The 11,376-nt window shown below is 50.9% G+C and overlaps 2 protein-coding genes across 2 annotated transcripts; both read right to left on the bottom strand.

Annotated features, from left to right (window-relative positions):
* Window positions 1-732: 732 nt before the first annotated feature.
* Window positions 733-1,715, bottom strand: PHYSODRAFT_296121 (hypothetical protein; the record flags this gene model as incomplete). Its single annotated transcript, XM_009520845.1, has 3 exons — window positions 733-1,058; window positions 1,112-1,415; window positions 1,446-1,715. The coding sequence occupies 3 exons, from the start codon at window positions 1,713-1,715 to the stop codon at window positions 733-735; spliced, it is 900 nt and encodes a 299-aa protein (XP_009519140.1).
* A 596-nt stretch (window positions 1,716-2,311) lies between these two features.
* On the bottom strand, window positions 2,312-2,674 carry PHYSODRAFT_296120 (hypothetical protein; the record flags this gene model as incomplete). Its single annotated transcript, XM_009520844.1, has 1 exon — window positions 2,312-2,674. One exon carries the CDS (start codon window positions 2,672-2,674, stop codon window positions 2,312-2,314), a length of 363 nt encoding a protein of 120 aa, XP_009519139.1.
* Between the last annotated feature and the right edge of the window lie 8,702 nt (window positions 2,675-11,376).

Genomic DNA, 11,376 nt, shown 5'->3' with positions numbered 1-11,376 from the left:
GCTTACCTCTAGTGCTATTGCACAGTCTGCCTCAATCGCACTTCACTTCGTACTCAATATATGTACTTATACATGTCACCGGTAGCACACATAAACCTTTTTGGGTGGCCCAGTGAGATCATCATAATGTACCATGGATATAACCGTATTTGGTCTAGGATAGCTGCACTAACGTTGCTTCCAATCCCAGTATTAAATGTACATATGTATTATCTATAATAGTACCTTTATTGTGCTTTGCAGATAAAATGCCGCCCGGTTTTATGGCCTAGATCGAGGAAAGCCGGTCCACAAATTGGGGTACAAAACAGAGGCGGTAGCATGGACGACCTCGATTTATTTAGATCAACCTAGAATTGCGCTTTTGAAAACGCAAAAAGGATCGATTTATCGTAGATCGACCTCGTTGTGCTCAAATCCACCAGGATATCGACCTCGGGCCTTGATTTGGATTGTCGTCGGTCGAGTTATTTGCCGACCTAAATAGATCGATCTGTCTCTTTCTTTGACCTCGTTTTATTAAATCGGTCTCGATTTATTATAACTCGAGGAAAGCTCCCAATCAAAACGACAAAACGTTTACAAAGCACAATAACTGTAAATCATATTGTATCAAAATAAAAAATAATCATCTAAAAAAACTGAAAATACAATGCATTCCACGAAAATCATTACCCCAAGCAATTGGTACAAATCATTTTTTTCTTAAAAATGTAAGCCACGCTTAGAAAATTACAGCTCACTCCATCGAACCGGCGAAATCACATTATCCGGGATAGTTGCCAGTGTGGCTAAGTCTCTCACGATCTGCGACTTCCGCACCAGACACAGTTCTCGGTGGTCTTTCACACCGCGAATGATGAAACCGATCCGGTGAGTAGTTTGCGCAAGATAGTCTTCCGCTTGTCGCATCGCAGTAAGTTTCGTGCAGGGTTTTTCAGTTGGGTCGGTAGGTGGAAATTCCACAAGCCGAGCGCCCCGAAACTCCTGGAACCTTGCAAACTTGTAGTCACCTAGTAGAGACACGGAAACCCTATGCAGAACATTTGTAGAAATGCCTAAAACAGAGTATAGTTAGTAACATAAACACAAAACAAATTTGCAAACTTACCGTATTTGCATAGCACCCAGTCCTTCGGCACGATCGGATTCTTGCATCCCACGTCTTGAGCAAGTTCCATAATGTTCTTGATGCTGGCTTCGACTGCCTCAACAACTCGCGGGTCCGTGCTCTTGCGTAAATCGGAGAACAATGACAGCGCCTGGTAATACACACCGTCGCGACCATCCAACTTCGACTTGTCGTAGACGAGTACGTCACGCGGCGGTAGAGAGAGCGACCTCCGAAGCGCAGCCCGAAGTTGAGGTTGTTGAAGAGCGGCATCAACTTCGATCCAGTAGCGGTTGACATCTTTCTGCGCGCAGATCCGGCCTTCCTAAATTACTGGGACCCAGTTCTCTAATTCGTAGACAGAAAGCTTAAACTGTTCTACTAGTTTTGCTTTGCCTATATGTTTACCGAACTCATAGTAAATACTTGTAATGCTTTGTAACGAAACGAATATCTTACCGCTGTGTTGAAGGGTTTGGTCGTCGAACGCTCGGAGCTCGGGAATCTGCTCATCATCCAGATCGATTGCCTCTATTGAAGAGCGCAACTCGATTTCTGGTTCTCCCCTCAGCAGACGTGCGATCGGCACTCTTGGCGGTGTCATCACGCAACTGTGGCAGCGTTGGCCTCGGCCGCAAGCGACGGAGCGTCCGAATTGGACTATTTGAACGCCCGCGCTTCCGTGCCTGCTGCATTGCAAAATGCGGAATAACATACAACCATGGTAAAGCAGACCCCATGTCAACTCAATATGCATCGCATAACAGGCCCGCTGGATTTGTCGTAAAAAAAACTGGGAGCACCTCCGCGATGAATTCCTTGCTTAGATCCAGGCGTAGAACTACGGCCTCCCATTGCACCATGTCACTGCTAATGTCAAATTCACGAACTCACGCTTCGTCTCAATACTGCAGGGTCTTGATCGGCTGGATCTGCCCGTAGTTGAATAAATCTGCCGTTCGCTTTTGGGTACTTGGTTGTTGGTTCGGTTTGGTTGCCTATTGACCCGTCTTTGTACGTGAAGGCTTCAGCACTGGCACTTCGACGGCTTCGAGATCAGTAAATTTATCCAAGAAGCGGCGCCCTGCATATCGAACAATCTGCTCGCGTTTGAGGTGGCTTGCTGCTCCCATGTCGACTCTTAGTCCACATGGTACAATGGCGATCCATCTTGTGCTCTCATCGCCCCTAGTATAATAATTATATGGCACTAAGGCCCTTGTCAATCCCTGGCTTTACCGCCAAGGCCGATCCAACGCTGCCATGACCGCCGATCGTTGCTGGAGCCAGGTGCAAGGCAGCCTGGCAGGTGTCCCCGGCCAAGTCAGAAGCGTTCGCGTCGGCGGTGGCAGCCTTTGTCAAACACATTCTAAGCATCTTTCCTGCGTCGGCTGGTACCAGGCGCGGGCCGCTGCCGTGGAGTGCTCTTGCCAGTCTCGTCCACGCATGCTCGGAAATGTCAACGGAATTCAGCATCGCGGTCATCCTCAGAGCTTCAACGGCTTCCAACGTATCTTCTGCGGCGCAGCCCCCATCTGTCATTAGCGAAGCTTCTTCCGCCATCGACCTGGAGGTCGCAGTTGTGTGGATTGCCCCTGAGGCTGGTGCCAGTGTGTCGGATACCAACTTGCCGCCGTCTGGGTTGGCTGGCGACCCGCGTTCGGTCTCGACAGCGACATTAACAGACGTCCAGACTCAGAGGCTTGCTGTAAAAAATAAAGTAAACAAGTTTCCTGTCGAAAAACTCTGATCTCACTTTCCTTGATCTTCTCGACTGCCGGATGTTTCTCCAGGAGGATGTCTCATTTATTAACAAAACGAGTTGTTTTCTACTTCTATGCCAGCTACCTTTAATTTCATACGCATTTATCCGACGGCGCTTTTATCAATCATAGGTCTGGAACGGCTTAAGAGTAAACACGTGGCTTGGCAGTGGCATGACGCTTTGTTGCTGGTGTTTAAGAGCCCTGGCGATTGCAATAGCACCGAACTTGCAACCACAAGCGCGTGCAACATCCCGTAGCGATTATATAACTGTTCAGAGCACTTCAACATGGAATTGTGTGAGCACGCGCTAGATTGTTTCCATTGTACACTAAGTTCGATATCCGCTTGGCGTGAGCACCTGAGGACCTAAGGGTCTGAGTACCTGAGGGTCTGAGACCACAGCGAGTGGAGGCGATAAAGCAGCGAACCCAATTGATTAATTACTCCGGCTCAGTGGAGCATCATCGTCATGCGAAGGTGTCCCTGAAGATGCCGCAGTAAAGAAGAGTGTCCCGGAGAAGGTAGCCGGGATGTTGCCGACAGTGCCAAGACTGGCGCCCTGGACGTGATTGATAGAGATCGGCACAATCCAAAATATGTGTATGTGCATACAACTTTTAAGATAGATGCATATCACATGCATATTGGCATTTCTCTGATCTGTTCCTCTACCGTAACCGGGGTACACATGCGGTCTGTAGGAAATCCTGCATGAGTGTACATGCGCGGGGTACATGTACATGCAAGTGTGTTAGTGGAGCCGCTACTGTAGGCGTGCACATTTGGTTCAGAAAGTAATTTTATATGCGTCATATTATTTAACAAAGAATGTACTCATATTTGTATAGCAACGCGGACTCCGTCGTGCAAGCGCGCATGACACCAGTTGAGCGGGGTGCGCTACATGAGGGATGCATGCCGTCCGCCCCTGCCGGGTTGGCACCAGCACTCACAGGTCTTCATGGTCTAGGTAGCGCGGCAGCAGCGACGAGGCAGCTGTTGGTCATTCGACAGGGTCGGCCAGACTACCGGGGCGCCTGCAAATGCTCACCGAACGATCAAGCGACCATCAGGTCGCGGTGAGGTCCTGGGCCCCGCGCACCAGCTGCCGCCACCCCGCCGCCCGTCCTGATCAACCGTTGCTGTTGCCTCCGGCTACCAACGGCAACATTGATGGCACCGCCGCCCTCCACCCAACGCAAAATCCTGAATACAAATTGGAATCGTGTCTGGCCCACGACATAAACTGATTGGTTCTTACGGATTCGCTTGATATGATATACCCTAGGTTTGGTATAGGTCGGAGCTGATCGGGGGTCGGAGATATCATAGTATAGACTGAAGCGAGATGACTCCACGAAACCGATTCGTTCCTACGAAGCTACAGATTAAGAGTGGTAGCAAGTGAAGAAGGCCCTTACTACATGTGTTTAGCTAATGATCTGTTATTCGTTTGCTTGTATGCAGACGACATTCTTATAGAGCATCCGGGCGAGAGCCACGTTATCCATCGGATGGCTGTCTTTGCACCAATTACTCAGCCAACAACCTTGGTGCGCCTTCCAAAATATTTTTAATGCAAATTAAATGGACCGCGCACGACCAACTACTGATCTTGTAGTCCGCCTACACCCGGAAGGGCTCTATCGATTTACAAAGCGATCAGTGTGTCCGACGCTAACTTCGATGGTGCTGCACACCAGGCTGAACACAATGACAAGTGCACCGATCGATGCGGAAGTCAACGATGTGTGCATGTGCCATAGAGACAAGTCGTCTGGCGTTTGGTCTACCTAGTCGGTGCGGATATTGACTTTACGGTCAATCATCTCGCGCGTCACAGCTCAACCCGCGCAAGAAGGCACAGCCAATTTATAATCTCGGTACGGGGGGAAAACGTCAGAAGATTTAAAAAAATCAAGCGCAACAAGAAAGAGCTCACGCTGGCAACGGACGCTTCACGAACGACCTGGAACAGCAAGTTTGTTTCCAGGCAAGTGATCATGTGATTTTGGCCGCTGATAAGATGGCGCTCGTCAAAAGAATCAGCTGTTACCCAGTCAAGCACCTCCCCCAATTTTATTACTGCGGATGATGGTCTAGAACATTCATCAAACGCCGGCCTAGGGCCGCTTTGGCTTCCTTAAAAAAAACTGCACATCTGGCACAAGACTCAGATGGGTACCGTAGCGCGAGTATCGCTTATCGCACCCACTCGTGTGGAAGTTTGTATTTGTGTCACTGCACAAGCCTTTGGGTGATCCGCGCACACCGAGGATTTCCGCACGTTCTTATGTATGATGAGGTTTTGTCCATGTTAAAGATACGCGCAGCGTCTATCTTCAGGTCGACGAACAGCCTAGAACAGGGTGCCCAAGCCCACAAGCCCAAACCGATTCGACTGATATGGTGTAAATACACCTTTGGCTCCAGCAACTTGTCTGTTTTCTTGCCTAAGACCTAAACGCGCAGAAGAACCGACCGCTGTCGTGCTAAACATTTTGCAGAGCATGCCACGCCGATTGGTGGTGAACCTAGCACACGAAAGGGGCCAATTACCGACGGAGAGCAGCCGCGACGCAAAACGAGCGAAGGGTAAGAGTTCGACCGAAGGGCGGGTCGCACTGACGCGTCCGCCTCGGGATAGAAGGAGTAAGGAGCCATTCGATAGGACCAAAATGTGAGCGAGAACTAAAGACTTCGTCCGGACCATATAGGATTGCGATTACGGAACGTGAACAGCGGGCTGTGATGGACAAATAGAGAAATTGGGAACTGCAACTGAGGAGCCAAGTGACCGCATTCCGTTATGGTCCGGACGAAGTCTTTAGTTCTCGCTCACATTTTGGTCCTATCGAATGGCTCCTTACTCCTTCTATCCCGAGGCGGACGCGTCAGTGCGACCCGCCCTTCGGTCGAACTCTTACCCTTCGCTCGTTTTGCGTCGCGGCTGCTCTCCGTCGGTAATTGGCCCCTTTCGTGTGCTACCGACGCCGCTGCGTACCGGTGTCTCCGATCGCCATACCAGCAAGGAACCGCCCGAGAACACCGTCGACAACCACTCGATCCAAGCATCGGCAACTCCGTCGGTACGCAGGGTGACTTCTGCGTTTGTCGCTGTAGACGACACCGTCGTGTATCGGTACTTTGGGACTGAGCCCCGGTGACAGGTACCATCCATGGCTCCGTCGAAGACAACGGGACGGCGTGGGCAGACCATCCCCACCGCCGTCAACAACAGTACCAAACAATAAGATCTCGGTGACGTGATTGATGGAGCGACAATAAGAGGTGTCAATTGACCTGTGAATTACGTTAGCGCAGACTTGACAAATTACGCGACGCCTACCTATCAAAGACACGACGTTGCGATCATGTGTGTGGGGATAACATCAAGAACGGCCATGCGCTGGCAGCCATCGAGCCCACGTGCAAGCTGCAGAGCTAAATCACTCGTGCAGAGCGTGGGTGTACTGGACTCGTTGGCGTGACCATCAGCACTTGGAGGCCGACATCAAGAAGATCGCCAACGTGGCGAACTGTGAACAATTCGATCGTGGTGGGCGGAAACATGAGCATCGCCTCAGTCGAGACGGTGTGCGTTTCCCGTTTGAGCGGACGGTTCCTGCGGGTGCTGTTGCACCTCTTTCGGCCTTGCCGCCAGTATATATTTCTCGGCATTGCAGCGCCATCTTGTTGACATCGTGCACAAGATATCAGCGAATCCAGTGGGTCCTGGTGCATGTCGATATGCCGCTACGTATTGTAGTCCGTAATTTCTTGAAGTAAACTATTTATTTTTATCTGTTGCTACGCCGTGTATATTTTATTTGAAGGCCTTCTTTTACCGGGTTCATCACAGACAAGATGTCTTGCACATAGACATGGTTTAATCTAAATATGGGACCACGAAGTACTACTTGATGGTGGCGGGGTAACTTACTACCGATCATGCCCCAATGAGAGCTACATCAGCAAGATCATGTTCTTAGCCGTTGTAGCCCGCTCCCACTACTATCGTCACATCCAGTGGTGCTATGACATCAAGAGAAGGGTGACCCATTGTTGTAGAGACAACGGCACAACGAAGATTTGAAAATCGGCCCATGGGCGGTACAACGATGAAGTGGCGCGGCCCCTGGGTACGTTAACCAATGTCTCTAATTTTATCGGGAGCTAACTTATGTTACAATGTAGAATGTAGATACAGTTCGAAGAGACATAAAGGTACGTGAAGATGACACCGAGCTGGAGGTAGTAAGAAATGTGGACAGATGGATGCACATTATGCGATGCGATGCCCCCCCCCCCCCCAAAAAAAAAAAAACAATAATAATAATAATAATAATGTATTGCCATAATTATGTGTGGATACTACGAAATTTGTGGGCAGCACTGGGTTCAAACATTCTGGTGGATTGTATCGTGTTTCCAACGACGAGCCCTTTATCCAGATAAGCTAGGTAGATGATTCTTGAAATGGGGTAGTATATTCCATAAAGCCAGTTAAAAAGGAAAAATCGGAGCAAGTGCTCCTCTGTCAACAGTACTACACCATCAGACGGCGTTATTCTCAAACTCAACTTCACAAAACGTGTACTAAAATTCAAATACACCATTAAAGTCATAGACGGTTACTATGCATTTGATTAAAAAATAATGGTCTAGCTCTTGTCATCCTTGGCGACGTGCAAGATGCATGCGCGCACTTCTACACCTTTGCACGTCCAAGTTCGCGGCAGTGTCATGCAAAATGGACTGAAGTAACTGAAGTAACATCCAAATATCAGAAAATATTTGCTGAATTTAGTATTTAGAGCAATGTAGATTTAGTGGAGGGCAAACCCGCTCCAGCAGCACAGACAGCTTCCGCAGCACGGCTGCATGCCGCAGTGGCATGACATTGCGGCCGAATGGTGAGCTGAAGGACATTCCGAGCGCTACAACCGCCAGCACAGGGTGAGCACGCAGCCGAGACAGCGAGGACCCGTTGTAGGACTTACAGGTGCGTCTGAGCCACACAACGTTGCTCCGGCCGCAAGGAAGCGATCCGGGCGAGCCACTCCACAGTGCAACCGACTTGCTGGACCCTTCCGTGGCCCCAGTGACACACAGCGCGATAGGCGGTGGTGACGTGCAGCCCAAGACGGCGCAGAACGCGGCGGTGGTCACGAGCAGAAAGGCAGCGAGTCGGCGGACGTACACTACGCGAAAGAAGGCAATGCAGGGCGGCTCGAGAGCAGGGGCGTGACGCCGAGGCGGGAGGATAAGGAACAAGAGCGAGGAGGAAGAAGGTCAAGACGAGGGAGAGGAAGTGCTCTGCACTCAAGACACGACATGCTGTGCTCAAGCCACTCAGACAGGCCACGTTGCGTCCGTGCGCACTTGGCGGGATGCATACTGATATTAGATTTGCTTCAGTTCATTCACCCGTGGCTAATCTTGTGATGACGCAGATCTCCCGGCTGCGCTGTCCATCGCGCTACATGTACGTGTAGATACCCGCAGCGAGAAGTTCTGCGAGGTTTGCTGTGGACTAAATCCGCATTGCTCTACAGTAATATTGTAAACACTGTTTTTTTAATGAAAAATTTAATTACGGGACACTCGGCTAGGCAGACCGTTACAAACAGCCCTTTGCGTTCATGACCGCGTTGGCTACACTGCACAGTACCTAGCACGTCTCGTTGCTGTATTGTATTGCGCGCGGCATTGTGTCCGCTGCCGGCAGGTTGGCCACTGTCGAGCTGGTGATCTTGCCTAGCGTACAACACTTGTTCTCGCTGTTCCTCCTTGCGCGAGATCGAGGCGCCCAGAAAGAAGCCCGTAGCCCGGACCGCTATCCTAGAGACCTGAAAGATGGCTGCTATCAAGCCCTTGTAGCTGTTGCCCGAACTGGGTCACGGCCAAACTGAAGTACGTTGTTTAAACTGATGTGTAGACATGCTTCAGTATACCGGTTAAAATGACCATCACTGGAATTAGTAGACGAGGCGTTGGTGCTGCAGCGGCATCGGCGTCAGTAACTACTTGCGGCTACTTTTTCGCGCCGCGGACGGTCATTTGAGCAGCAGCTCCCATGTGTGTGGCGCCGTGGGCTTGAGGTTATCAGGAGCCAGTTGGTATGGTATTTTGTTGACGTCATCCTCGCTTGCGTAACGATGTGGTTCACAGTCGAGGAGCTCCATAAGGGCAATTTTTTTTAACATTGCGTACATACACGCTTGGTCGAGAAACTAGTAAGTTGAGTGGAGGCATTGCCACGTGCGTCGCCATGCTGGTTGACTTGCTTGAATGTTCCTTTTGTATTATATAATGCCCCGGTATTTGCTCCACGCCACTTTGATCGATGGTAGAACGAAAGCAGCCAGTGTCGATCAGAGCTGGGAAGTTGTTTTCGCCGATGTGGACCTCGCTCACCATTACTGACCCATGACGGCACGATTTGGCTGCAGTTCGGGATTTGGCAGCAGCGGTGTCAGTGTCTCTCCATCGTGGCATTTGGTACATGTAGTGCTGCCGAATGTCTCGTTGTTACGTGCACTGTCGTTGGTCGACACTCTGGACCGGTCATGACAGGAAGAACCCTTACCGTAGTCAATGATATCGCAATGCGAGTGCATTGATCTTGTCCGCTTGGCAGCACCACAGGCCGTTGATTTGGATCTCATGACGCTTGTGTATTGTCTCCATCATTTGTGACATTTGGTCGAGTATCTCCTGCATTCGTCACGACCCTACTGTTGTGCTGTTCATTATGCGGGTGGTACGCTAAGAAGGGCGGCTCGCGGAAGCACTGCCGCCTTTGAGTGGTTGTTTCGCATACATAAGCTGCAGCCCTGGTATTGCTGCTACTGATACTGCTTGCCCTCGTCCAAGACTCGCATTGCCTCCGTGTTTCTGCTGATGCTGCCGACCACGCCTCTGCCCTCATACAGGAACCACACCTTCTTCATGTTGTTGCGGTTGATGTTCACCACTTCGAGCTGCGTTGCTGTTCTTGTTGTCGGGTGGAGGTTGATGTCTGTTGCGTTGCGGAACGCTTTACCTTCTGATTGTACTCGCTCGACGCTGTTATATTCTGCATCAAGTGCAAACATTGCCTGGACCTTCTTCTTCTTACTAGTACAAGTCCCTCTTTATCTGGCCTGATTGGTCGAAGCTCCAACAGCGTCCTTCTTTCTCCACACCTCGGCGACTAGATTACCACAACCGGTACGTACTGCCAGCATAACTACCGTTACGACTACTCCAATGTTCCCGCCACTATTTGTGCCGTGCTCCCGCCATTCACATGAGCGCTGGCAAAGTCCACCAGGTCGATGCTTATCTTAGATAGTCGGTCAGTACGGCGCCGATCAATCCTCGTTTAAATGATCCGTAGATGTACTGGAACACGAAGAGATCTGAACAATCCACAATACTCACAATTGCCAACACGTACGGGTACTACAGGAGCGATTCGCACGCTTCAGCGCTCGCACCATGCGAGTTGCTTACTCAGCCATGATCCCCTTTTCAGAAACCCCAATCGTGCACTTCTTTAAGGTGTTCCAGTGTTAGTAGCTCTGCCGTCCAAATTGGCTTCATTCGGTCGAGCCGCTTGCGCACTGGGCCCACAAGTACCGGTTCAGTGCATGAGCTTTGAAGATTTCAGGTCAGTCCCCACCACTAATCACTTCCGCAGTAATAAACTTATCTAGGAACCCGAGTACCTAGTCTTTGAAACCCGTTCTCCACTGTAGACGGTTGTCAAGGCGCGAACGATACTTTTGTTCTCAGCATTGATAGCTGTTCGTGCCGATTTTCAGCATTCTGTATCGACTTACCTTGATGTATAATATTGACTGAATGAAGTGTGATCTCAGCTGAATAGAATCCGCAACGATACCCTCAAATACTGAGTAAGCGTCAAGGCGTTCGCTCCATTAGACCAAGGCCCCTCCCTAGGCTCCAGGCGGCCAGCCGCCAGTCCGGCTCGTCAATTGGTTGGCTTCCATGTCTGGTTCTAAATACGTTCCCACAACCCTTCCGTGTCCCCTAATCAGTTGTTTTCGCCATTCGGTTCGGTTATCGGCTTTTGATTGGCGGAATTTGCAACTGCCGCGCGCCCATTGGGCCTCACCAATTTTAAGTTTCCCGCGAAAGTCCAAATCCGCCAAAATCCCTCCATTTCCGCCTGACTGGCAGAAAAGAACTCGACGCCGACGGCTCCGACCGCTCCCCGCTTCCTCCTCTTCGCCCCCGCTCCAGCCCCAATGGCCCCCGCCGAAGACGCCAAGGCCGCGGCCGCCGAGCCCACGCCTGCCACCGCTGCCGCTCCCGCTGAGGAGACGGCCGCCGCCCCGGCCACGACGCGCTCGCCGTCCGCCCGCAAGGCCAAGACGGCCGCCGCCAAGAAGGAGGAGCCCGCTAAGAAGGAGGCCCCCAAGGCCAAGAAGCCCAAGGCCACCAAGGCCGCCAAGGCCGCCGCCCCTAAGAGCGCCGGCGAGGCCGGT

The sequence above is a fragment of the Phytophthora sojae genome (assembly GCF_000149755.1).
Source record: "Phytophthora sojae unplaced genomic scaffold PHYSOscaffold_2, whole genome shotgun sequence".
NCBI classification, from domain to species: Eukaryota; Oomycota; class Peronosporomycetes; order Peronosporales; family Peronosporaceae; genus Phytophthora; species Phytophthora sojae.
The sequence above is the reverse complement of the archived record's forward strand: the minus strand, read 5'-3'. Positions and strand labels throughout refer to the sequence as shown.